The sequence below is a fragment of the Anomaloglossus baeobatrachus genome, chromosome 2 (genome assembly GCF_048569485.1).
Source record: "Anomaloglossus baeobatrachus isolate aAnoBae1 chromosome 2, aAnoBae1.hap1, whole genome shotgun sequence".
In the NCBI taxonomy this organism is placed as follows: domain Eukaryota; kingdom Metazoa; phylum Chordata; class Amphibia; order Anura; family Aromobatidae; genus Anomaloglossus; species Anomaloglossus baeobatrachus.
In genome coordinates, this window is record NC_134354.1 from 725,562,819 (window position 1) to 725,589,116 (window position 26,298).

Genomic DNA, 26,298 nt, shown 5'->3' on the forward strand with positions numbered 1-26,298 from the left:
CGGCACTAGTACACATAGGGGCCCGGCAGCCGCTCTGCGTCTATGTGTAGTGCTGCTGTGTAGTGGCCGACCTGTGAGTCAGGGGAGCCCAGTGTCAGTAGAGGGGCCCCTGACCTGGAGAGGCCACCAGCCATGTCTGAGCTGCAGGAGTGCTAGTCCTGACCTGCACAGCAGACGGAATCTCCATCCTGCAGGACCTGCGATGATGTCACGCCCATGTGACTGTGTGGGAGGAGACACAGGAGGCCGGGCAGAAAGCAAGACATGCTGAATCCTGAAGGAGATTTGGACACATGACTGGTAATAAGAAAAGAGGGGACATGAGGGGGAGGGGGGCTGCAGGGTGAGGGGCATATGAGGGCTGCAGACTGTGACAGAAGCATGTGAAGGGGTGCAGAGTGTTTGAGAGGGGTAAGTTGGGGTACAGGCAGGGTGAGATGTGAGCAGGGTGTGTGAGATATGGGGGTGTATTGTGTGTGATATGGGGGGTGCAGGCTGTATGGGAAACAGGGTGTGTGAGATATGGGGGTGTAGTATGTGTGATATGGGGGAGCAGGGTGTGTGACATATGGGGGCAGGGGCGTAACTACCGCAGTCGCAGGGGTCGGAAGGAGAAGAGAGGTACTTGTTTTTTATTTTGCTGGCTGCATGACACATGGAGGCCTGGAGGGGCCTGGCTCCATGATACATGGAGGTCTATGGGACTGCATAATAAACATGAAGGACACCTTATACATGGACTAGAGGTGCATTATACATGGAGGAGTATGGGGCTGCATAATACAATATGATGATTTATGGCGCTACATTATAATACATATAGCACTATGGGGGCTACATTATAATAAATGGAGAAATATGGAGGCTACCTTACACATGGACACACATGGGTGTGCGTTATAAAACATGGAGGACTGTGGTGCAGTATAATATATGGAGTACTATGGGGTGAATTATAATACATGGAGAACTATGGGGGTGCATTATAATATATGACGGGTTATGTGGGACCCTTTATATTATACGGAAGGCTATGTGGGGGCCATTATAGTATTTGGAGATCTATATATAAGGAGGACAAAGATACAAGTATGGGATGGGAATGTTTTGTGCTGAGGGAAAAAGGCTCTTTCCCTCAGCACCCAGCTTTCCCATGCTCTGCTATACATCTCTCAGCACCCAGCTTTACTCTGTTATGGGAAAGCTGGGTGCTGAGGGAAAGATGGATATCAGAACATGAGAAAGCTGGGTACTGATAGAGGGATTTCAGATCATGGGAAACCTGGGTGCTGAGGGTAATAGCCAAGTGTCAGCATCATTATCCTGTACCCCGAGTGTCAGTGTCATTATCCCGCACCCTAAGTGTCGGTGTACGTGGAGGGGGGCCCCGGTCCAAATTTTGCACCAGGGCCCATCAAACTCTAGTTACGCCACTGAGTATTAATCACTGTATTCTACATGAGGGTGCCTACTGCTATCTGGCTCTGCACTGTGCTATATACAGGCTATGCTATATACAAGCTGTATGCTACATGAGGGTGCCTACTGCTATCTGGCTCTGCACTGTGCTATATACAGGCTATGCTATATACAAGCTGTATGCTACATGAGGGTGCCTAATGCTATCTGGCTCTGCACTGTGCTGTCTGGGTCTGCACTGTACTATATAGGTCTGTGTACTACATGAGGATACCTAATGCTATCTGGCTCTGCACTGTGTTATATAGGTGCTGTGTACTACATGAGGGTGCCTAATGATATCTGGCTCTGCACTGTGTTATATAGGTGCTGTGTACTACATGAGGGTGCCTAATGCTATCTGGCTCTGCACTGTGGTATTTAGGGGCTGTGTACTACATGAGGGTGCCTATTGCTATCTGGGTCTGCATTGTGCTATATGTGTGCTGTATACTACATGAAGGTGCCTAATGCTATCTGGGTCTGCATTGTGCTATATGGGGGCTGCATAGTGCATACGGGGGCTACATAATACTATATGGAGGACAATGGGGGCTTCATAACACAATATGGGGGCTGCATACTACTATACCCCCAGAGTTGTATGTCCCCTCCACCCAGGTGCTGTATGTCCCCCCCCCCCACCCCAGAGCTGTATACACCCAGAGCTGCATGTCAACCCCCCACCTCACAGCTGCCCCCCCCACCTCAGTCACTGCCCTCCTCTAGAGCTGTATACCCCTTTCCTCAGTAATATGTATTCCCCCCAGTATTGTGTTTGTCCCCAGCCTCTCTTGTGATGTATATACTGCAGTGTTAGTGTGCCCTATGTGCGGCCATGTCTGTTAGACAAGCCGGGAGGTGAATGAGGCTGTTGCCGGCTTCCCAATATTAGAAATATATATATACAGGATAAATATATAAAAATAATGTGTGTGTGTGTGTGTGTGTGTGCGTGTGTGTGTGTATGATGTGTATCTATCTGGCAGTGTATATGACTGTGTCTAGATTTATGTCTATTTATGTGTTTTTGTGAATTTCTCTTTAAATAAGTATGTGTACGTATGCCTGTATGTGTATGTATCTGTGCATGTCTGTGTGTGGATGGGGCCCACTGAGACTCTTTCGCCCAGGGCCCACAAAAACCTGGAGCCGGCCCTGCTCATGGGGATGGTAGCTTTGGGAGGACAGGGTGCAGGGACCAGGGTACTCACTGCGGGTAGTCGTGGTGTTGGATGAGGTGAAGAAAGGCGACACATACAATGTAGGTAAACCAAAGTCTCTGAGTACAGCTGCCGCATGCCGGGAGCCTGTCCAAGTACCCGGTTCCACCAGTGTCAATTAGTGATTCGGAGCCTGCCTCCGTGCACAATTTGTTGTTCGTTGATAGTCCCCATGGCTTGAAGCTGTTGGGGGCCCTGCTCACTATGTGTAGTGTAGCCGTGCTCTTAAGGGCTGGCACTTGGGACCTCAGTGGGTTGCTGTGTCTGGAAAAACCCTGTCCCCCTCGTGCTGATGCCCTCAATCTCTGAGTGTGGCGCCCTGGACTAGCCAGGTCGTCACAGGTACTGCAACAACACACCCCACACCCCGAGATAGGCACACCAGTCAGACACAAATCCTTGTTGCCTCCCTCCAGGGGCTGATGTCCACACCAGGTGGGGTGCAGCCAGGTGGTTGGCCCCACCCACTGAGGAGTTCACAGTCCTGGAGGCAGGAAAGGAAGGCAGTCGAGTTGAGATCTAAGTAAGGGTCAGAGAGTGAGGAGTAAAGTGGTAGTAGAGGAGCAGACTGACCGTGTCCGGGTACGTGGCCCGGGCACCAAGAGCAAGGTTGGCAGACGGTGGTGGCCGTCTGCAGGAGAGGAAGATCAACGCGGAACCGTAGGACCGGGGACGGGCGGTGGCCCGCCGGTACCGAACCGGGGAGCAAAGTGAAGCCAGCACAAACCGGCAGAGCCTGCGGACCCCGACCAGGCTTGGAGTCGCCGTTAAAGAGGTCAAATCCGTTAGTGACCGGAACCCCAGGGGTTTCCTAACAGCCAAGACCCGATTGAAGGCAACCGTCCAAACAGCACAAGGGAAATACAGCTACCGCCACAGCTAGAGTTCCAGGGCCAGAGCCTGCGGGCAAAAGGGCTCCTCCGGCATATATCCACGCTGGGAAGCGGGTTACCGGTAGGAAGCCATCGGGACCGAAGTTACACAAAAGGTGCAGGGAAAGGCAGCCACCACCAACCGTCCGGGAGAAACCACAGCAGCCGGCTGCGGGACCCGTCCATCCAGCCGTTTGCTTTACCAGAGACTCTGCATCCGTTCTTGGCTGAGTGAGTACCACCGTGCCATCCGGCACCGCGCTGCCCCCGCGACCCTGTACCTCACCAACCATGCCTCCCTGCCTCAGCTCCCCCCCGGGCCCCGGGACAACCAACCCCTACCCACGGAGGGGGAACCAACATCCCAGCTGCTGCCTGCCATCGCTCCCGGGATCCCCGTCACCAGCAGCGGTGGTGCCCCAACCTCACCACAAACCGTGGGTGGCGTCACGGACCAAATCCCCAAACCAAACTACTCCCCTTTCACTCACGGGCGAGGAGCGCTGCTCAACTCCCCGAATCCGGCCCACCGCTCGAGCCACCGAGCAGCAGCAGCGCCGGACCCGAGCGTGGTGAGCGCAGCACCCTCCCCGCCTGCGACATGAGCGTTTAGGGAGGTCCTTGAAGATCCTCTCGCTTTCAGGTGAATTGTCAGGACATTGAATCGGCTCCTAGAGTCCTGTACCCCGTCGTGCTCGGTACTGGTCAGTTCTGTTGGGCCCTTCTGGTGCCGACAGTCCCTCCAAGACTGCGTCCGTCACACCCCTGTCCAATGTCCCTGCAACCGGTCCCCGACTCCTCTGAACACGGATTAATGCTTGTGACCCAATCAGTTTTTCCTTAGCTCCCCAGGGAGCTACCTCTCCCAGCTCCTCACTCTCTGGAGCTCACTTCTCCACTTACTGTCTCTCCCCTTACAGTCTGCTCAGTTCCCAAGTAGCTGGCCCATTTTCCAGCTATTCCAACCCCCCTGGTGTGTCTGGCAGTGACTGATGTGAGGTGATTGGGTTTTGTGGTGCAGATGGGAGTGACACCGATTTCCTGGGCACCTAGAACCATGGTGGGTAGGCCCTGCACCCTAGGTAAAGATGCAGTTCCCTGTAGCACCCTGATGTATTCAGAGGTGCTACAATTCCACTCGCTCCATATTAGGCTACTTTCACACTTGCGTTCTGCGCAATCCGCCGCTATGGAGAATAGTGGAGTCCGTTAATGCACTGCGCTATTCTCCATAGACTTGTATTCACGACGCGCCGTAACGCAAGTGTCTTCGTTGCATCCGCTGGACGACGCTGCGTCGTTATTTTGACACGGCGTCGGGCGTCGGGAACGCTGCATGTAGCGTTGTTTGGGTCGTTAAAATAATGCACTTTGACGGATTCTGTTAGAATCCGCCAAGGTGTCTAATGATTGTCTATGGGGGTGGATTCCGCCGCAATGCACTAAGCGTCGGAATCCGCTGACGGATTCCATCACGTTCTAGTGCGCATGCTCAGCATGTCCAGCAGAACGATCTAAATCGTTTAAAATCACTGCTGGTCTCTCTCCCCCCTCTCACCCCCTCTCACATACTCACCGATCACCGGCGCGGTGCTGCACAGCTGTCACACTCCTCTGGCGGCTTCTCCTGCTTTTGAAAATGCCGGACGTTCATTATTCCATCTCATATTCACTGCTTTCCCCGCCCACCGGCGCCTATGATTGGTTGCAGTCAGACACGCCCCCACGCTGAGTGACAGCTGTCTCACTGCAACCAATCACAACCGCCGGTGGGCGGGTCTATATCGTGCAGTACAATAAATAAATAAATAATTTAAAAACCGACGTGCGGTCCCCCACAATTTTGATACCAGCCAGGGTAAAGCCACTTGGCTGAAGGCTGGTATTCTAAGGATGGGAGCCCCATGTTATGGGGAGCCCCCCAGCCTAAAAATATCAGTCAGCAGCCACCCGGAATTGTCGCATCCATTAGATGCGACAGTCCCGGGACTCTACCCGGCTCATCCCAAACTGCCCTGGTGCAGTGGCAATCGAGGTAATAAGGAGTTAATGGCAGCCCATAGCTGCCACTAAGGGGTACTTTGCACACTATGACATCGCAAGCCGATTGCAGCGATGCTGAGCACGATAGTCCCCGCCCCCGTCGCACATGCGATATCTTGTGATAGCTGCCGTAGCGAACATTATCGCTACGGCAGCTTCACATGCACTTACCTGCCCTGTGACGTCGCTCTGGCCGGCGACCCGCCTCCTTCCTAAGGGGGCGGGTCGTGTGGCGTCACAGCGACGTCACACGGCAGGCGGCCAATAGAAGCAGAGGGGCGGAGATGAGCGAGACGTAAACATCCCGCCCACCTCCTTCCTTCCCCATTGCAGCCGGGATGCAGGTAAGGAGATGTTCCTCGTTCCTGCGGCTTCATACACAGCGATGTGTGCTGCATTATGGAAATGCCCGACACTACACCGATCATACAATTTCGACACTTTTGCGCTCGTTAATCGTAGTAAAAACGATTCACATACACCGATGTCGACAACGACGCCGGATGTGCGTCACTTTCGATTTGACCCCACCGACATCGCAGCTGCGATGTCGTAGTGTGCAAACTACCCCTAAGTCCTAGGTTAATCATGACAGGCATCTATGAGACACATTCCATGATTAACCTGTAAGTGAAAGTAAATAAACACTTACACCTGAAAAAATCCTTTATTTGGAATAAAAGACAAAAACACACCCTCTTTCACCACTTTATTAAAATCCCCAAATACCCCTCCAGGTCCGGCGTAATCCACACGAGGTCCCGCGACGTATCCAGCTCTGCTACATGAAGTTGACAGGAGCGGCATTAGAACACCGCCGCTCCTGTGAGCTCCACACAGAAACTGAAGTGAATCGCGCTGTCAGAGGGAATTTCACTGAGGTAATACCTGTATGTGTGCGGTGATGATGGGTGCGGTAGTGCCTGCGTGTGCGATGATGATGGGTGCGGTAGTGCCTACATGTGCGGTAGTGCCTACGTGTGCGGTGATGATGGGTGCAGTAGTGCCGGGGTGTGTGCGGTGATGATGGGTGCGGTAGTGCCTGCGTGTGCGGTGATGATGGGCTCTCTCTCGTGGCTAGAAAACTTAACGCAACGCATTATTTCTCAGGAATCCGTTGCCTTTATTATCACACTATTTGAAAGGCATCAGTCACATGTGGCACACAACGCATTGTAACGGATGCCGCAGAACGCAAGTGTGAAAGCGCCCTTACTCGTTGTGTGTGCTAGGCCTAACTGATGGATGTCCATCACTTTGGTTGCCACCCATCAAGAATTTCAAGGACAGTCCATAAAAATGGCAGTTTTATGTCCTATCTGTAAGAAAATATCGTTCATGATTTGCTGTAGAAACTGATACAGATTATTTTGACTGTAACCAATCTTTCCAGCCTGTATCATTGGTATATAATTAATTCATCTGCTATGTTTAAGCCATCTTTCCAGCCTGTATTAATGGTATAAATTTCCTTCATCTTATAGAGTTTGTTCCCTGATTCTTTACAGTCATCTCATATGTTCAAAGATTCTATCATCCATGTTGGCCTTGCTATACATCTTTGGTTCGATAATTTATTTTCCATAACTATGGAACCTTGTCTTTACATTTTCGGGTGTAGATTCCCAAAAAAAATAAATTAAATATAACTTTTTTCGGAACATAAAAGACCTGATAACTGTGATGTAACAGCTATAAACTCATCCACTCATGTACAGCATTTAATTCCTTAGGAGACAGAGCGATGGTCCATTGGGTAGAAAGAAGGTCATGGTCTATTCACTTGTTGGTTATAGAATCTGACCTTTGTAGCTTGGTTTACTCCCGTTGAATATATAGATTGGAAACACTATGGTTTCTGGCACAGTTAAGCAAAACTAACAAATAAGATTGCTAACCAGACATCTGCTACAATAAATGTCTGCTCCCGGAGAGCCATAAAGCTACCGAAGGGAGTGGGATGATCTGATTTACAGACGTCGTGAGATGATATTCTGACTGCATACATTTCATGCCTGCTTTATTTATTAGGCATAATGTAAGTATTTTGCTTTTTTACATTCATGAAGCCTCAATGATATATATGTTCAAATATTTTCATAGGAGGATATTCGTAAAACTGAAATAAGTGGAAAGTGAGGTTATGTCCACGCACATGTAGCAGGGCATGGAGCTCAATAACCAGTCTGGGAAAACTTTCTGAAACCCTCTGTGTTGAAGAGCCATTGACATTTATTAAAAATATTGACATTTGAGAAGTTTGCATTGGTGGGTCTGGTCACGAAATAATTCAGCTTTTTGATCAGTTCAGCTCTGCTTTCATCAGAGAGTGGTGTGAGCAGCGACGGTTGTCATAACGAGATTTTTGCAGGGATCGCCAACTGTCATGGCGGCGTCATGATCTGTATGGAAAGTACAGATTCTGGCACTGTGCCTGCTAACTTCTCTAACGTCTGCGATCAGAGCAAGGAGATGGGGGGGTCAACTCACAGACATAGGCAGGCTAGCTAGAGTTAATCTCTGCTGGGCTACTTGTCAGTCTTTTTTGATCACATTCTGTTGAGTAGTCAATCAAGTTCGCTCCCCTCCTATATATGCTGGTTGGATTATTCCATTAATGCCAGCTATAGTTTACCTATACTGGTCTGGTGAGGTGCTTTGATCAAGACTTACTGGTGGTTGTTGTGCTTTATTACTGTGAGTGGTTGTGGTGTTAACCCTTGTTGTCTTTTTGTTGCCATCTTCTTGCTCCTGCTTTTCTCTTTAGTTTCTTACTGTTATTCTGTTGCGTTTGCAGTGTATCTGAGTTTTGTTCTCCCTCGTCTGTCTTAATTTGTGTTACATCCCACTCCTGTCCCATTTTTCCTTGGGTGGGGGGGGATGTGTGGTAACAGATTATAACTAGTTAGGTGAATAGCCAGGCATGGGATTCCACCATCTCCATAACTAGGGGTAACCCTGAGGTTAGGGATAGCCTACAGAGCTTTAGCGTTAGGGACAGCATAGAAGCCCACTATCCTTTGCTATCCTGCAGTCACATTGTGACAACTGGTTCATAAAAACAAACAGTCTGAACTCTGCTTACTTATTTTTCAGCGCATAGGGGATATAGCAATCTGCTGAGTGAATGATAAATCCCACCCCAAATGAGTTACACTGTGATCAAATAATTCTCCCATACCATACAGTGTCATACGAAATCTAATAGTGCAACCATACAGATAGCACATAACTGCCATATAGTGACCAATTGAGGACCTCATTCTACAGACCAGATAAAGTAACACAGTACTGATTGGGTACAATCGGAGTTCAAAAAACAAATCCAACACCCTGAGGTAGATATACTGTATTTGTTCTAACTATGCTTTTAAAATGAGCTTTATATAGGCATGAGATGGATTTTCACAGTCAGAACCTAAGAATTCTGTTTTTTTTATCATAAGATCAATGGGCATATATCATATCCAGTACGCATGTCACGTCACAGACTTATGGAAGGTAAAACACACAACAAACAGGGGTTTTATCAAGACAAACAAGGGGTATACCGGGGACACATTAACAATTGTGGGCCCTGATGCTAGTGAGAGGAAAGATGGACACCTACTCCACTTACCTGCCGCTGCACTCCTAGCCAGCCCCTATACAGGTTCCTCACCTATCGCCGAGCAGGAACCTGAAGCCCTGAGAGAACCTATGGTAAGCCCTGGCTAGTGAGTGATAAGGTAGGGATCACTAGTCCCACCGCTTCACTAAAACAACACACCAAGGGAAGGCATGACAGACAGGGGGGAAAAGCAGACTAACTCTAACAACTAGGCTGCAATCAGGCACCAGTATTGCAGACTACACCGCTACCAACTGCAAGGACTACAGCAGCTCCTTCCACCTCCAGGCCCAGAATCCAAATGGCAAAGAAAATAACTGGCACTGGAAGTAGAGGGTATATAAAGGGACTGGGAGTGGTCCCAAACCGGAAACACTTCACCAGGAGTCAGAAGCTGCTGGAAAGGAAAACACACATTAACCCTTGTCACACCCAAAAAAAGAAAACACTTTTAAGATGTAGAATCTCATCTGACAATGAGAGACTCTAGTCCTGATCCTGTCAATAGTCTCAAAATACAGAGAGATGACCGTGACAGTGCGGGTCCACAATGTCTATTAACGGCCACTAATGCCCTTGATATGCAGAGTTCTGTGCTTCTACATATTACTAAATGGCGACTTTTCATATTCAGTCACCATTGGAACATGTCTGCCTAACAAGCGTTGGTCAAACTGTTCCCAGCAGTGGTTGACTTTCCTTTTCTTATACAATTGTAGGAGAAGAGGCAAGAGGAGTTTGTTAACGTGGATGAACAGACAAGAAAAGAAAGAAATATTTGGACTCGAAACGTGCTACGTCAGGTAAATGTGAAAACAGCAGCGCTGGGTATCAGCAATTTATGGGCTTCGTGGTATATGACTCACTGTTTTTGCAACTGTTACTAAGTAAAATCATGCTGTAAGCTGTACTGCTGTCATTAATACTACGGGGCTTCATGGGGGTTTATTCCCAAGGCTTTCTGTACATTCAGGGAAATGGGGACTGTCAGATATTTGAAAAAGAACTGATCCACGGCAGACCTAGGCATCTAATCTGTATGATCACTGAATAAGACGAGATCTGAAGTTTGAGTTTTAAGAAGATGTCAAACCAAAGAATATCCTATCAATTATTTACTATTCTCCTCAACAATCAATAGCCTTTGTGCTGTCCTGAATAATCGGACAAATTTTGGATAAGATTGGGCCATATGTAACATATTCTTTTTTTTTTTTTTTTTTTTTTTTGCCGACTGCTTCCATTGTGTCTATAACATCAGATAACAAACTTCTGTTTAAATTAGTGTGTTACTAAACAATGGCGAAAACCTGCATAAGGTTTATGTCAAAATCTTTATTTTATTTGACTCCAAAATCTATTGGCTGAACAGACAAAACAGATCTCACAGAGCAGCTTAACCCCTTAGTGACGGAGCTAATTTTCACCTTAATGACCAGACCAAATTTTGCACTTCTGACCAGTGTCACTTCATGAGGTTATAACTCTGGAACGCTTCAACGGATCCTGGAGATTTTGAGATTGTTTTTTCGTCACATATTGGACTTCATGTTAGTACCAAATTTAGGACAATATTTTTTGCGTTTATTTATGAAAAAAATTGAATTTTGGCAAAAATTTTGAAAATTTAGCAAATTTCAACTTTTGAATTTTTATACCGTTAAACCAGAGATTTCTGTGACACAAAATAGTTAATAAATAACATTTCCCACATGTCTACTTTACATCAGCACAATTTTGGAAACAAAATTTTTTTTGTTAGGAAGTTAGAAGAGTTCAAAGTTTATCAGCGATTTCTCATTTTTACATCAAAATTTACAAAACCATTTTTTTAGGGACCACATCACATTTGAAGTGACTTTGAGAGGCCTAGATGATAGAAAATACCCAAAAGTGACACCATTCTAAAAACTGCACCCCCTAAAGTACTCAAAACCACATTCAAGAAGTTTATTAACCCTTCAGGTGCTTCACATGAACAAAAGCAATGTGGAATGAAAAAAAGCAAAAATTAAATTTTACCTAAAAATGTTGCTCTAACCCAAATTTATTCACTTTTAGAAGAAATAACACAACAAAATGGACCACAAAACTTGTTCCCCACTCTCTTATGAGCGCGCCGATACCCCACATGTGATCAGAAATCTCTGTTTGGACAAATGGGAGGGCTCGGAACAGAAGGAGCAATATTTGAATTTTGGAAAGCAAATTTGGCTGAAATAGATTGCGGGCACCATGTTGCATTTACAGGTCCGCTAAGGTACCTAAACAGAAGAAACCCCTCACAAGTGACGCCATTTTGGAAACTAGACCCCTCAAGGCTTCTATCTAGGGGTATAGTGAGCATTTTAGATCCACAGGTACTTCACAGATTTTGTTATCGTTACGTTGTCATATTGAAAATTTTAATAATTTTCTCAAAAATGTTGCTTTAGCATCAATTTTCTCACTTTTTCAAGAGGTAATTCCAAAAATTTGACCTCAAGGTTTGTTAACCACTTTTTTATGAGCGCGGTGGTACCTCACATGTGGTCTGAAACCTTTGTTTGGACAAATGGGAGGGCTTGGAACGAAAGGAGCAATATTTGAATTTTGGAAAGGAAATTTGGCTGAAAAAGATTGCGGGGACCATGTCGCATTTGGAGGTCCCCTAAGGTACCTAAACAGCAGAAACCCTGCACAAGTGACCCCATTTTGGAAACTAGGCCCCTCAAGGAATTTATCTAGATGTTTGGTGAGTACCCTGAACCCCCAGGTGCGTCACAGAATTTTATAACGTTGAGCCATGAAAATAAAAAAATAAAATTTTACCACAAAATTGTTATTTCAACCAGGTAGCTTTTTTTTTCACAAGGGTAACAGGAAAAAAATCACGATGAAATTTATTGTGCAATTTCTCCTGAGTTTGGCGATACCTTATATGTGGTGGAAATCAACTGTTTGGGCGCATGGCAGGGCTCGGAAGGGAAGGAGTGCCATTTGACTGCAAAATTGTCTGGAATCAATAGCGGACGCCATGTTGCATTTGGAGAGCCCCTGAGGTGCCTATACAGTGAAGCTCCTAAACATGTGGCCACATTTTGGAAAATAGACCCCTGAAGGAATTTATCTAGATGTTTGGTGAGTACCCTGAACCCTCAGGTGCTTCACAGAAGTTTATAATGTTGAGCTGTGAAAAAAATATAATACATTTTTACCACAAAATTGTTACTTCAACCAGGTAGCTTTTTTTTTTACAAGTGTAAAAGGAAAAAATTCAGCATAAAATTTATTGTGCAATTTCTCCTGAGTATGCTGATACCTTATGTGTGATGAAAATCAACTGTTTGGGTACACAGCAGGGCTCGGAAGGGAAGGAGCGCCATTTGACTGCACAATTGGCTGGAATCATTAGCGGACGCTATGTTGCATTTGGAAAGCCCCTAAGGTGCCTAAACAGTGGAGGTCCCCAACAAGTGACCCCATTCTGGAAACAAGACACCTCAAGGCTTTTATCTAGGTGTATATTGAGCAGTTTGAATCCAAGAGTACTTCACAGAATTTGATAAGCTTAGGTTGCCATATTGAAAATTTTCATTTTTTTCACAAAAATGTTGCTTTAGCATCATATTTCTTACTTTTTCAAGAGGCAACAACAAACCGTGGACCCCACAGGTTGTTATCCAATGTCTTATGAGCACAGGGATACCCCACATGTGGTCAAAAACCTCTGTTTGGATAAATGGGAGGGCTTGGAATGGATGGAGCACCATTTGAATTCTGGAAAAGTTGAAATAAATTGCAGGCACCATGTCACATTAGCAGGGCCCCTTGGGTACCTATACAGCAGAAACCCCCCACAAGTGACCCCATTTTGGAAACTGGATTTTATTCAGGAGTATAGTAAGCATTTTGAATCCACAGGTACTTCACAAAAATGTTGCTGTAGCAACAAATTTCTCGCTTTTAGGCTATGTGGCCATGATCCAGCGACACGGCGTCTAGTAGTCTAGTGTCAGCCTTCCTGCAGAGATGTGAGTGTTGTCCACGGGAGAACGCAGCTGCCCATGCCCACGATTTGGGTTCAGGCTGCTGTGGAGCTCTATGCTACCTGCAGACAACACTCTTGTCTCCGCAGCATAAATTGACATGCGGAGGCTCGGGAAGCTGCACCACAGGTCGGTTTATGCTGCGGAGAAAAGAAGCCCAGTGGGCATAGGATTTCTAAAAATCCTTCCACTGTGCTTCTACTGCACGATGCAGCGCTATGGATGCAGGGAAAACACTCTGCGCCCAAAACGCTGCAAACCCTGATTGTGGGCACACAGCGTAAAATGCTACAATGGATGAATGGATAGATGTCAAACATATATAACGTCCCACCCCCTGCATATTCTAAGCTGGCGCCCTTTAGTGCCTTTCATGTGGCACTAAAGGGTGCCTAGCCTTGTATTTAGCCCCCCAAAAAATTAAAATAAACGACGTGGGGTCCCCCCTATTTTTGATAGCCAGCTAGGGTAAAGCAGACAGCTGTAGCCTGCAAACCACAGCTGACAGCTTCACCTTGGCTGGTGATCAATTTGGAGGGCTCCCCAGGCGTTTTTTAAAAAAAAAAAACAAACGTGGGGTCCCCCCCAAATTAGATCACCAGCCAAGGTGAAGCGGACAGCTGGGGTCTGGTATTCTCAGGGTGGGAAGAGCCATGGTTATTGGACTCTTCCCAGCCTAAAAATAGCAGGCCACAGCCGCCCCAGAAGTGGCGCATCCATTAGATGCGCCAATCCTGGCGCTTCGCTCCAGCTCATCCCGCGCCCTGGTGCGGTGGCAAACGGGGTAATATACGGGGTTGATACCAGCTGTAATGTCACCTGGCATCAAGCCCTGGGGTTAGTGATGTCACGGCATCTAAACAGATACCTGACATCACTAACCCAGTCAGTAATAGAAAAAAATAAAGACAAAAAAAAAATTTATTTGAAAAAAACCTCCCCGAAACATTCCTCTTTTACCAATTTATTGAAAATAAATAAATTTCGGTCGCTGTAATCCATTTTGGAGGTCCCTCGGCGACTCTGGACCTTCTAGAATATGGGGGGCACGTTCAGGGAACGTATCCCCCATTTTCTGGAAGAGCAAGCTCTCCATGAGCAGTGTGGGTGCAGTAATCTGAGAATACTGCACTCACACTGCCCCGGTCCAACCTAGGGCAGAGTGACCTGCAGTAACCTCATTCCAGAATATGAGGGGTACGCTCACAGAACGTACCCCCCATTTTCTGGAACAGCAGTCACTCCATGTGAGGAGTGTGGCTGCAGATTACTGCACTCACTCTCCCCCGGTCCACAGTGGAGCAGCCTGTGCAGCAGCGACGTCAGCGTCCCTGCTTGCAGGGATCCAGCTGACAGCCGCTGTCTGCGCATGCGCTGCCAGCTTTCCAGAGGGAGTGATCGCGGGGACAGAGCGGCAACAGCCGCCAGGTAACATAAGACCGGGGGCTGGGGCTGGGGGGGGAGTGAAGGGGGGTGACGGCGGGACCTGGGGACACCTTTCTGCCGCATGTGACGTGTCACATGCAGCAGAAAGAGCAGGATGAATGCGGCCGCTGCACGCCGACATCCTGCATGCTCCGGAGGGGGGAAGGGGGAGCGCTCTGGAGAACCGGAGGGGGCTCCGGGGACCAGAGATCTCCGGTGCACCGGAGGAGGGGTCAGGGGGAGGACATTTCCCTCCGATCTGAAATGTTTGATCATTTCAGATCGGAGGGAAATGAATGCAGAGCCGGTGGCAGCGGCAGTTTTCGGCGCGCGGCGGTGCCATTTTGGATGTCCGGTGGGGGTGGGGGTTGGTTTCTCCGGTACCGGGGGCTTTGGGGGCACTAAAGAATTATATTTCTTTCTCATCGGACATGTTTGATCATGTCCGATGAGAAAGAAATCAGTATTATTTGCCTTTTTTTTTTTTTTTATGTGTACGTCGGTATACGGTGTATACCGGCGATCACATTTTCGGGGGCCAAAAAAAAAAACCCGATTCATAATCTTGGGGGTCTCAGCTACCTCCGGTAGCTGAAACCCCCGAGATTTTTCGTTACTGGGGGGCGCTACAAGCTTTTTCCGGCCTGACGTCTCAAGACGTCGGAACAGAATAAGTACCCTGTTTTTCCGATGTCTTGAGACGTTAGGCCGTCGCTATGGGGTTAATGTTTATGCATTGAGATAATGGAGTTGTCTAGCTTGTGTCTGAAAGAGAACCTGTCATCACTAGTGATGGGCGGACCCGGAATTTAAAAGTCCGGGTCCACGCGGAATTCCGCGCTAGTGATCCAGTACTCGGAAAATAAAAAAAGTATATATATATATATATATATATATATATATATATATATATATATATATATATGCACAGGATGTGTATGTATATATATTGTGAGGAAGCGACCACCAATGTGGTATATAGTCGCTATGTCACAGTGGAGAAGGTATCTGCGATATCTAAACGGAAGAGGTTGCTATGGGACTTGTAGTCCACAAAGGCTTCTTGCTACACATAAGGGTCAGGTTCCCTTTAATAATCCCAGGGTGCTGTGCAGGGCTGAGATTCACAGACCTCCACCTGTGGGTGTGGCCAGCTTGATTTAGGAGTCTGGCAGTGTGTGTTTGGGAGAGAGAGAGCAGAGCCGAGAGCTCTGCATGGAGCAACCTGTGTGGAGGCCGAGCACAGGGCTCCGATATTAAGTATGAGACAGGACTGAGGTGAGTGCAGCCAGACCAGGGCTGTAGGGCCGAACCTCTCCTGGAGGAGACACAGACCCAGTGGTCTGCAGAGGGCCCTGGGGCTGAGAAGGAACCTCAGCTAGAGGTGTCTGCTACCAGGTGCCAGAGAGTGAGGAAAGTGGTAGAACTTCCACTATGAACTTGTAATAGAGTCTGCTCTGTAAGCTGCAGAGCTGGAAGCCTGGAAAAGCTCCAGGCCGGCGTGGAGCGATTATAAGTTTGTAAACCCTCCTGGAACAGCCGAACGGGGCATCGTAAGACCGTCTCCTACGGCAAGAGGTGCCTGTGTGACGGGGACCCGTATGGACGGTGCATAACCCGGCTGTGTTCCGGATGAATTTACATGTACAGCAAGGACAATAAAGCTGTTTGGATCGGACTATTTGAGTCACGGCGTCTTTGTAGTCCTGGGGGACCCCCACCCCGCTACATTATGGTGGAGAATGCGGGCATGCAGCCTGGTTGCTAGGGGCAACGGCATAGGACATATTCCTGTGGATACGGACGGCTTGCTGTGGATCGGCGGGTCTACGAAAATTTTTGAAGCGGTTTGCGGTGGATCGGTGGGTCCACGAAAATTGTCTGCGCACTCAAGACAGCTGGCGGTGGATCGGCGGGTCCACGACCAGGAACAGCGTGCTCCAGCTGCTGGTGGTGAATCAGTGGGTCTGCAGTGGCGAGAGACCAGGGACTGGAGGTTCCAGGCCAGCCGGAATTGCGAGGCCCTGCTTGGTGAGCAGTGATACACCACAGGCTGGAGACCCTGGTTGTACGGGCGGTACAACCTGGAAAGGTTAGTGGTTCTCTAACCCCCCCCTGTTTTTGACCACCGGGTATTACCCATTGGAGCGCCCCTTCTGTTCCTCTTCTCGTTGCAGCATGGAGGGACTCCTGAACCAGCTGCTACAGAGTCAGCAGCACCAACAGCATGGGCCAGGAGGTCCAGAGACAGCAGTGGGGGCTGAAAGCCAAAAAGAGGGAATGGTCCCTGCGGACATTGTGGAACAGCAGGAGCTGTCAGAGTGTAGCGATGTCGCAGCCATGAACCAGTTTGAGCGTTCCCTTCGGGGGCCAGTATGGACACTGGGTACCACAGGCTATTTACTTCATGCAGCATTTGCTTGGACCTGTCCCGCCCACAGCCATGACTCAGTCATGGGTACGGGATTGAAATAGACCAGGTGAGTGCTGCTAAGAGCAGTTCTACTATTCATATGTGAGGCCGTATGGCACATTTTATAAAAATATTTTAGTGTAGGACTGCTTCAAATGAGATTTGCCGTGACGTGGCGAAGCAGCTCAAGAAATTGCAATTTTTTGCCAAAAATCTCAAAATTTTTAAAATAAGTACAGTTTGGAATGTTTAGTGCTGTAGTGCACATTTGGTGCTGCTTTTTGTTTTTTCTTCATTGAATTGGTCGGTGGTTGACCTCCACCTTGCTTTGCACCCCAATTTGGGATGTATTCCATCTGTCTAGATTTTGGCGGTTGGTGACTGTTCACATTAAGTCATCAGGCTTTGTCCACAGGCTATTTACTTCATGCAGCATTTGCTTGGACCTGTCCCGCCCACAGCCATGACTCAGTCATGGGTACGGGATTGAAATAGACCAGGTGAGTGCTGCTAAGAGCAGTTCTACTATTCATATGTGAGGCCGTATGGCACATTTTATAAAAATATTTTAGTGTAGGACTGCTTCAAATGAGATTTGCCGTGACGTGGCGAAGCAGCTCAAGAAATTGCAATTTTTTGCCAAAAATCTCAAAATTTTTAAAATAAGTACAGTTTGGAATGTTTAGTGCTGTAGTGCACATTTGGTGCTGCTTTTTGTTTTTTCTTCATTGAATTGGTCGGTGGTTGACCTCCACCTTGCTTTGCACCCCAATTTGGGATGTATTCCATCTGTCTAGATTTTGGCGGTTGGTGACTGTTCACATTAAGTCATCAGGCTTTGTCCACAGGCTATTTACTTCATGCAGCATTTGCTTGGACCTGTCCCGCCCACAGCCATGACTCAGTCATGGGTACGGGATTGAAATAGACCAGGTGAGTGCTGCTAAGAGCAGTTCTACTATTCATATGTGAGGCCGTATGGCACATTTTATAAAAATATTTTAGTGTAGGACTGCTTCAAATGAGATTTGCCGTGACGTGGCGAAGCAGCTCAAGAAATTGCAATTTTTTGCCAAAAATCTCAAAATTTTTAAAATAAGTACAGTTTGGAATGTTTAGTGCTGTAGTGCACATTTGGTGCTGCTTTTTGTTTTTTCTTCAGGCGCTGTCAGAGTGTAGCGATGTCGCAGCCATGAACCAGTTTGAGCGTTCCCTTCGGGGGCCAGTATGGACACTGGGTACCCAGGGAGATAAGGGCGAACAGTGTGAACTGGGGGCTAAGGACATTGCATGGAAACTCCAAAAGGGGGCGGAGTCCCAAAAAGGGGTGGTTGCCCAAAAGGGGGCGGAGGCACGGAACGGGGTAGTTACCCAACAGGGGGCGGGACCCCAGAAAGCGGTGGTGACCCACAAGGGGGTGAAGCTTTCAAAATCCGAACAGAGGGACTATAGCAAGGGGCAATGGGATTCACCCTACCTATGTCCTACCTGCGGTATAGGATATCCATCCGATGTGAGGCCACAGAAGTGCTCCGTGGACTTGAATGGGCTAAGTGTGTTTGGTCTGTTAGACCCGGGTAGCCAGTTGACCTTAGTGAGACCCATGTCCGATCTCTATGTTATGGTGGGTAGGACAACAGAAGGACGTTGTGTGCATGTGACCACTAAAGGATATCCTCTGGCCAGGGTGATGATTTGGACGGCCAGAGGTGTGGGGCGCCCTGATGTGGGTGTAGCTCCAGATCTGCTATATCCGGTTGTCATAGGACAGGAATTGAGTTTTTTCAGGACTTATGGAAGACAGAGGCCGGGACCGATTGCACAGGAATAAGTCGGCTCCCGTCTACGGAAGCCTCTTTTCCGCAAGAGGTTATACAGGTTCCCGGTGGGACATTGAGGTACACTGAGGAGGAGGTAACCCCACGTACGGACGGTCCTAAGTTAGGGGTGACCAAAGATAATGGGGGACATGCCCAACTTAGTGACATGACCGTTAAAGTAACAAATGGTAGTGTGACTGTTACAAACGGGAGAGCTCCAGACAAGGGGTCCGACACCAGGTTGAGTGGGGACGTGGTAGTCCAGAACACAAGGGGAAGTGACGATGACTCCAGAATAAACCCTGACGTTACTAAAGTGACAACCTCAGAAAATATGAACCAGGTAGAGACAGTGTTGTGTATGTCTGCCCACAGTGCGGATTCCCTTCCGAAATCTGAGTGTGCAGAGAAGGTTGAGAAAGGCACGTTGCCGATAGCAACCGCTAATGTAGAGTCGGACAGAAAAATCATGCAAAAGAAAGATGTGTCTGTGCTGGAACTGACACATTGTAACGACAGTATTCAACAGGGTGAAATTGCAGGGAAAGAACCGACCAAAGAAGTCATGGTGGTGTCTTCTATAATTTCCAAGCGTGAAGCTGGTGGTCTGTCAGAGGAAAGCGCTGTAGGAGATGACATCCTACAGAGTAATATAGGAGAAGTAAACCTAGACAGTGTGGGTGGAGTACAAATCCACAAAGGTCCTGGTGAACAGACCAGTAAGCTACCCAGTGTTGAGGGGCTGAATGTTGAAAATGGTGCCAAGGTTCTAAGAAGAACAGAGTACCGTGCTGAAGGGCATGACACCCTGGTAGAAGGTGAGGTTGTAAAGACCGAAGAGAAGGCAGAGGGTGACACTGCCGAGACCCATGAGGAAGTTGGAGGGAATGCAGTGAAGTCCCAAGACATGGCTGGTGCTGTAAAAATGGAAAGAGCCTCTGAGGAAGAGGTGAAGATCGGACGTAAGGTCTCATCAGGAGCTGAGAACCTGACTGACTCAGTGGGTAAGACCAAGAATATGGAAGAAGATAAGAGACCTCAGGAACAGTCTAGTGTCCTTGACAGTGAAGGAAGCAAACAAGTCTTCAAATGCTGGATTGACGTGCCGGAAGACTTAAGAGAAGCCTGTGCCAGTGAGAGGGTGCATGAGAGATTCCAGAAGGCAGTCGGGGCCTGTAAAGTGTACTTTGCCGCAGAGACTAATCGGTTGGTGGTGTGCTCTTTTAGTGACGTCACAAAGAGGCGAGTGGCCATCCTAAGTGACATGCACCTCCGGTGTCTTTGTACGAAGTGGCTCATCACTGCCAGGAAGGATGCAGACGTCAGACACTTGGCGCAGCTGACCACAGGGTTTCACGAAGTGGTGGTTGTGAAGACAACATTGATCGGGCTGGCATTGAGAGCGCTAAGGAATAACATTAAGCAAGCCAGGGAGGTTCCAGGGGTTACAGCTGTACACTTCGAAAAAGACAGCGGAACCTTCCGTATCTATGGAAAAACTGCAGAAGCGGTGAAGACAGCTCGACGGTTATTGGAGTTTGTTGAAGAGAGCATTCAAGTGCCCAAAGAGATGGTCATGAGGCTTATTGGATGACATGGAAGAGCCATGCAGGAGATGGTTGATAAGACCGGCGTGACGAGAGTAAGAATTGATATTCATAATAAAGCCAGGATACCCTGTGAAGTCGGCATGGTTCCCGGCGCCATTGCGGGAACGACAGAGTGTGTTGCAGATATGCGAGTCCTCCTAGAATACCGCTTGGGATACTTGGAAGACTTAAAACAGTTGAATTTAGAAAAACAGAGAATTGCGAACCAACTCCGCCAACTTGGTGTGGGATGGCGACCATATAGGGGTTATGGCCCCGAAGAAGAAGGTAGCCCGCTCGATGAACGGGTTACCTCAGTGGGCGAAAGAAAGTCTGTTGATAAAATGAGCCGGGGTCACAGAGGACCCGGATATTTGTCAGGCTATAGTACGGATTCTGAAGGGTCTCCGTCCTGCGAGACACAATCTGAAGGACTGAATGACAGGAGGGCTGCAGCGTTAGCCACAGATGCTGACAAGACAGTACGCTATCCAAGACCCAGACGAAGCTGCCCGGGTAGACGAGCCCGAGAGAGAGCTGTGAACGGCTCAGGCGGACGTCCTAGTTATGGCATCTCTTCTATCGTCTCCCCACGGAGGCTCCTCGATAGTGAGGCCCCTAGTGGTCAGGTGAGCTCAGGGACTGACAGGACGATGGCGCCAACTAGGGGAGGATCTCCCTCTTGCACGGACCTTGGGCGACAGCCTTGGAGGGATGGGTCTGGCCAGGGACCGTGTCTGACGAGTGGGTTTCCTGCGCAGGGTTTGGTGACGGACGGTCTGGCGAGAACAGAAGCTCGAGGGTGTCCTAAAGGGCCCTCTTGCCTGTTCGCGCACTGTGGCCCTGATGCCCTGTCTCAGGGCCCCTGTAGGGTATCGAGTGTTCAACCCTACAAGTTTGAACAGAGGGGGGGATATGTGAGGAAGCGACCACCAATGTGGTAAATGGTCACTATATGTCACAGTGGAGAAGGTATCTGCGATATCTAAACGGAAGAGGTTGCTATGGGACTTGTAGTCCACAAAGGCTTCTTGCTACACATAAGGGACAGGTTCCCTTTAATAATCCCAGGGTGCTCTGCAGGGCTGAGATTCAGAGACCTCCACCTGTGGGTGTGGCCAGCTTGATTTAGGAGACTGGCAGTGTGTGTTTGGGAGAGAGAGAGCAGAGCCGAGAGCTCTGGATGGAGCAACCTGTGTGGAGGCCGCGCACAGGGCTCCGATATTAAGTTTGAGACAAGACTGAGGTGAGTGCAGCCAGACCAGGGCTGTAGGGCCGAACCTCTCCTGGAGGAGACACAGACCCAGTGGTCTGAAGCGGGCCCTGGGGCCGAGAAGGAACCTCAGCTAGAGGTGTCTGCTACCAGGTGCCAGAGAGTGAGCAAAGTGGTAGAACTTCCACTATGAACTTGTAATAGAGTCTGCTCTGTAAGCTGCAGAGCCGGAAGCCTGGAAAAGCTCCAGGCCTGCGTGGAGCGATTATAAGTTTGTGGACCCTCCTGGAACAGCCGAACGGGGCATCGTAAGACCGTCTCCTACGGCAAGGGGTGCCTGTGTGACGGGGACCCGTATGGACGGTGCATAACCCGGCTGTGTTCCGGATGAATTTACATGTGCAGCAAGGACAATAAAGCTGTTTGGATCGGACTATTTGAGTCACGGCGTCTTTGTAGTCCTGGGGGACCCCCACCCCGCTACATTATGGTGGAGAATGCGGGCATGCAGCCTGGTTGCTAGGGGCAACGGCATAGGACATATTCCTGTGGATACGGACGGCTTGCTGTGGATCGGCGGGTCCACGAAAATTTTTGAAGCGGTTTGCGGTGGATCGGTGGGTCCACGAAAATTGTCTGTATATATATATATATATATATATATATCTATCACACACACACACACACACACACACACACACACACACACTATGGTAAAATATAACTGTAGCTGTAACTCCTCCCACGGCCACTCATTCTTCTACTGAGTCTGCTTATTATTGCTCATCCATATGCATCGCTTTCCCCGTTCACTGGCCATCCTGGCGTCTGTGATTAGTTGCAGTCAGACGCAGCCCCAGCCTGTCTGACAGCATCTGTGATTGGTTGCAGTCAGGTGCTGTCAAACAGGCTGGGGCGTATCTGACTACAACCAATCATAGACGCCAGGACAGGCGGGGAAAGCAGTGCATATGGATGAGCGATAATGAGCGGCCCTAGAAGAAAAATGAGCGGCCACGGAAGCAGTTACAGCCGCGCCGGAGCTTTGGTACGTATGAAGCGCTTGCTCCTATCCCTCTATTCTTTCTAGCACCACTTTTAGTTGCCGAATTCTGGTCCCCATACACTTAAATTGGGTCAAGCTCCCGGCCAAATAATCAGGACCAATACCGGGCCGGAACCAGGATTTTTTTTTTTAACCCGGTTAAACCCGCCGGTCCTGGTTATTTGCGAGTCTGCCCATCACAATTCAGCCTGTTAAAAGTAAACGTATGGTCATAATGGCCCTGTTATACTGATTTAATGGATACCTGTAGGGGAAAAGAAAATCCATAGCCTGGTCCTTGTTTAAGTCACTTTAGACGTTTTGGTGCACTAGCCATTTTTGTGCATCGGGACGGGACTGTAGGTAGGTTCTTCAGCCCTGCCATGGCCCCGCCACATTTGTAAGAGCCTCATTTTTAAATTTCATGCTATCACCGCCCTGGTCGTGGACGACGCTGGTGCACTTCCATCTCCTGGTGTTCTCCAGCAAAATGGCGCCACTTGCACAGATCAAGATTATGGCTCATTAATGAGCAGAGATCCCAATCTGCGAATGTGCTGCCACCAGTGCCATTTTGCTGGAAACCGATGGAGGTTAATCTGAGCATGCACCACCCCCAGCACTATTTTGTAGGTTTTTTTGGACAGTGTCAGGAGTTGAATGTGAGCAAGCAGTGCCCTGCGTGAAAATTTAGAAAGGTAGCTCGTACAAATGCAGGGGGACCACGGAAGAGGAGACGACCCTATCCAGAGTCCCACCATGATGCTCGAAGAGGCTATTGCATCAAAACATCTAAGGTGAATTAAACAAGAACCAGGCTATGGAATTTTTTTCCCTACAAAGTATCCATTAAATTTGTACAACAGGGTCATTATGTCCATACCTTTCGTGATGGTGGGATATGGGGGAGGTGTATCTTGCTGTACAGATTCCTATTTTAAGCTTGGTTAACTGTCCATTATTTGTACTGCTTCTGTGTACATTGTATTGTTTGTAAGTAATCACCCCCTATAGTGCAAGGTTATAGCCTCTTGAGGCACTTCCGTCCCTGGGTGTGGGGGTAGGTGGGCCTAGAGTCCACCTACTGTAACCTTTTTGCTTACCAGGGAGATTCAGGCAGTCTGTTTGGAGAACTTGAAGTGAGAAGGATTGAACCTCTGGGAGAAGCTGGGACTTCTCAGACAGACCTGGACATTTAGCGCTTATTGGATTATATTCATATTTCTGGACTAATTTTACCCTCTGTTTTGTGGATTATGTTATGGACCATTTTGATTTTCTTGGAGTAAATGCTCTTTGGATTGTACCGCCATCTCTAGCTCTGTTGATTGTGTGATATGGGAGAAGGACCCCGTGACACCTTTACTTTAACAGGGTACATCTTGATGACAGGTATCTCAAATGATGAAATCATAAGTGACGAACTCAGCTCTGCTATATCACTATGAAATACACACTTAGGATATTATAGTATGTGCGGTTTACTCACCCACTTCATCTCTGATGGTTGCAAGTTCAAGTGATAGTTCTCTTTCTTTCATAAGCCCAGCTTCATTCTGTGGAGAAAGTGATCAGTGCAGTTACATACATGAAACATTGTGTTCCTAAAGAAATAAACACATTTCAAAAAGCAGAATGGTAATGATGAGTGTAATAACTGGGATATATTATGTCATTATTTCTTTGCAAGTGTTTTCCTGGCAGGACACTGGAAGTTTTCTGTTTAAAATATTATTTCACTTATGGCTAAACTGGGGTGCAAAGTCAACAGCAATCTTCATTATCAAAAAGGTGTTGTCTATCTAAATTATGATGAGTTACTAATATACATAACCAAGAGTTGATAAAAAAAACAAAAACTATTTGCAGGACCCTGGTCCAGAGGCAACTTCAATAATACATAGCTGCCGAAACAGAGCCCTGTCACCCACCTTATTCCTGCCAGTATTCATCTCTGATTAGTAATCCCGGAATGACATCGTGAGTGCATCATGCAAGAATGATGATGATATGTGGGTGTCACACAGAGTTTTATACAAACTCCGCAGACTGTCATGGCGGCGTTGGGCGCTGTTCAAATTACATATTCTGTTACTCCGCTCAATGGCTTTTCTAGTGTCTGGGATCAACACAGGCAGACTCGGGTGTCTACCTGCTGTGTGCTGATTCACAGGAAGGCTAGCAAGAGTTAATCTCTGCTGGTCTACTTGCTTCTTTGGTCACATGATGTGGAGAGGCCTTTCAAATCTGCTCCCCTCCTATTTATGCTGGTCGAAACCTTCCACCTATGCCAGCTATAGTTTATTCTATGTTGGTCTGTGAGGTATGGTGTCCCAGACTTAGTGATGAAAGTTCTGCTCTTTGCTTGATGCAGTTGTGCAGTCTACTCCAGCTTTGTAGCTTCCTTTCTGCTCTTGTTTTTCCTCCTGTAACTCTTGTCTTTACCTTTGTGTGTGCACATGCTATGTGGCTGAGTTTTGGTTTTCCCTTGTCTGTCTTTATCTGACGGTTCATCACACTCCTCACTCCTGTTCGGTTCCTCCCTGGGCGGAGAGGGAAATCAGATCAGGACTGGTCAGGTGCAGGGCCAGGAAGGAGACTCTGTCATCTCCACCATTATGAGTATCCCTGAGATTAGGGATAGCATAGGGCCCCCTAGCTTGAGGGACAGCTTAGGAGCTCCAGTTCCCCCACTATCCCATAGTCATCATGACAGTGGGGTCCAGGCTGCTGACAGGCATGAGGAGAGTTGCAGGACTCCAGTCTGGCAGACATGGGCTTCCAGGGTCCTGAAAGTGTCTTTGTTATTACAAGTACATTAGTTATTAGAATTGAGCAAAGGTGCACCGATGTCCACGATTTCACCACTGATCCCGACGCTTCCACTGTTTTTATTTATTTGTGTTCAACACAGGAGAAGGGGGCTGCTTGGAAGGCTAATTTCAATAACAAAATCAACCCCCTTCTCTGTCATAGCCGATGCATGACAAAACAATCACTGATCTCGGGGACACCAGTCAGAGAAAACACTGCTGGCAGCCAGCAAAGGCGCTCAACACAGTGAAATCCTGGGTGCATTGCCCCCTGGGAAGTATGCAAATCATAAGGGTCCGTGGAGCCTCTGTTATGGGTCTCGACACGGAAAATAGCCAGATATCCCTCCAGGAAGGACCTAGCCAAGGAGTGGCTCTTTTTAGGAGACCATAATAACCACAATATTAAGTGGCCCTTTTAGTCAATATCCAGCTCTTGACGAGTTTAAAGATATGACAAGGGAAAGGGATATCTGGCTATTTTCCGTGTCGAGACTCATAACAGAGGTTCCACGGACCCTTTTGATTTGCATATCCGATGCATGGACAGTGATGGGGATTAGCTGCTCTGAAGCCTTATTTCCCTTCTTCAGACTTCCAGTGAAAAGATATCTGAGCCTTTTTTCTTTACTATGGGGCTAGGAACTTCCCATCTGGTAGTTACTAACTAACTACCTGCGTGTTCTGCCCTGCGACGATCTCTGCCGGCCCAAGCGGCGATTCTCCAGCTTCCTTTGAGCTCATGC

The 26,298-nt window shown here is 48.0% G+C and overlaps 1 protein-coding gene across 3 annotated transcripts in view; it reads right to left on the bottom strand.

Annotated features, from left to right (window-relative positions):
- The window catches only part of MTUS2 (microtubule associated scaffold protein 2), a 927,516-nt gene that overhangs the window by 62,504 nt on the left and 838,714 nt on the right, over positions 1–26,298 (bottom strand). For all 3 annotated transcript variants that reach the window (XM_075337361.1, XM_075337362.1, XM_075337360.1), the window contains exon 8: positions 24,229–24,295. In XM_075337361.1, coding sequence (XP_075193476.1) covers positions 24,229–24,295 — 67 coding nt within the window. The remainder of the gene's footprint in view (positions 1–24,228; positions 24,296–26,298) is intronic.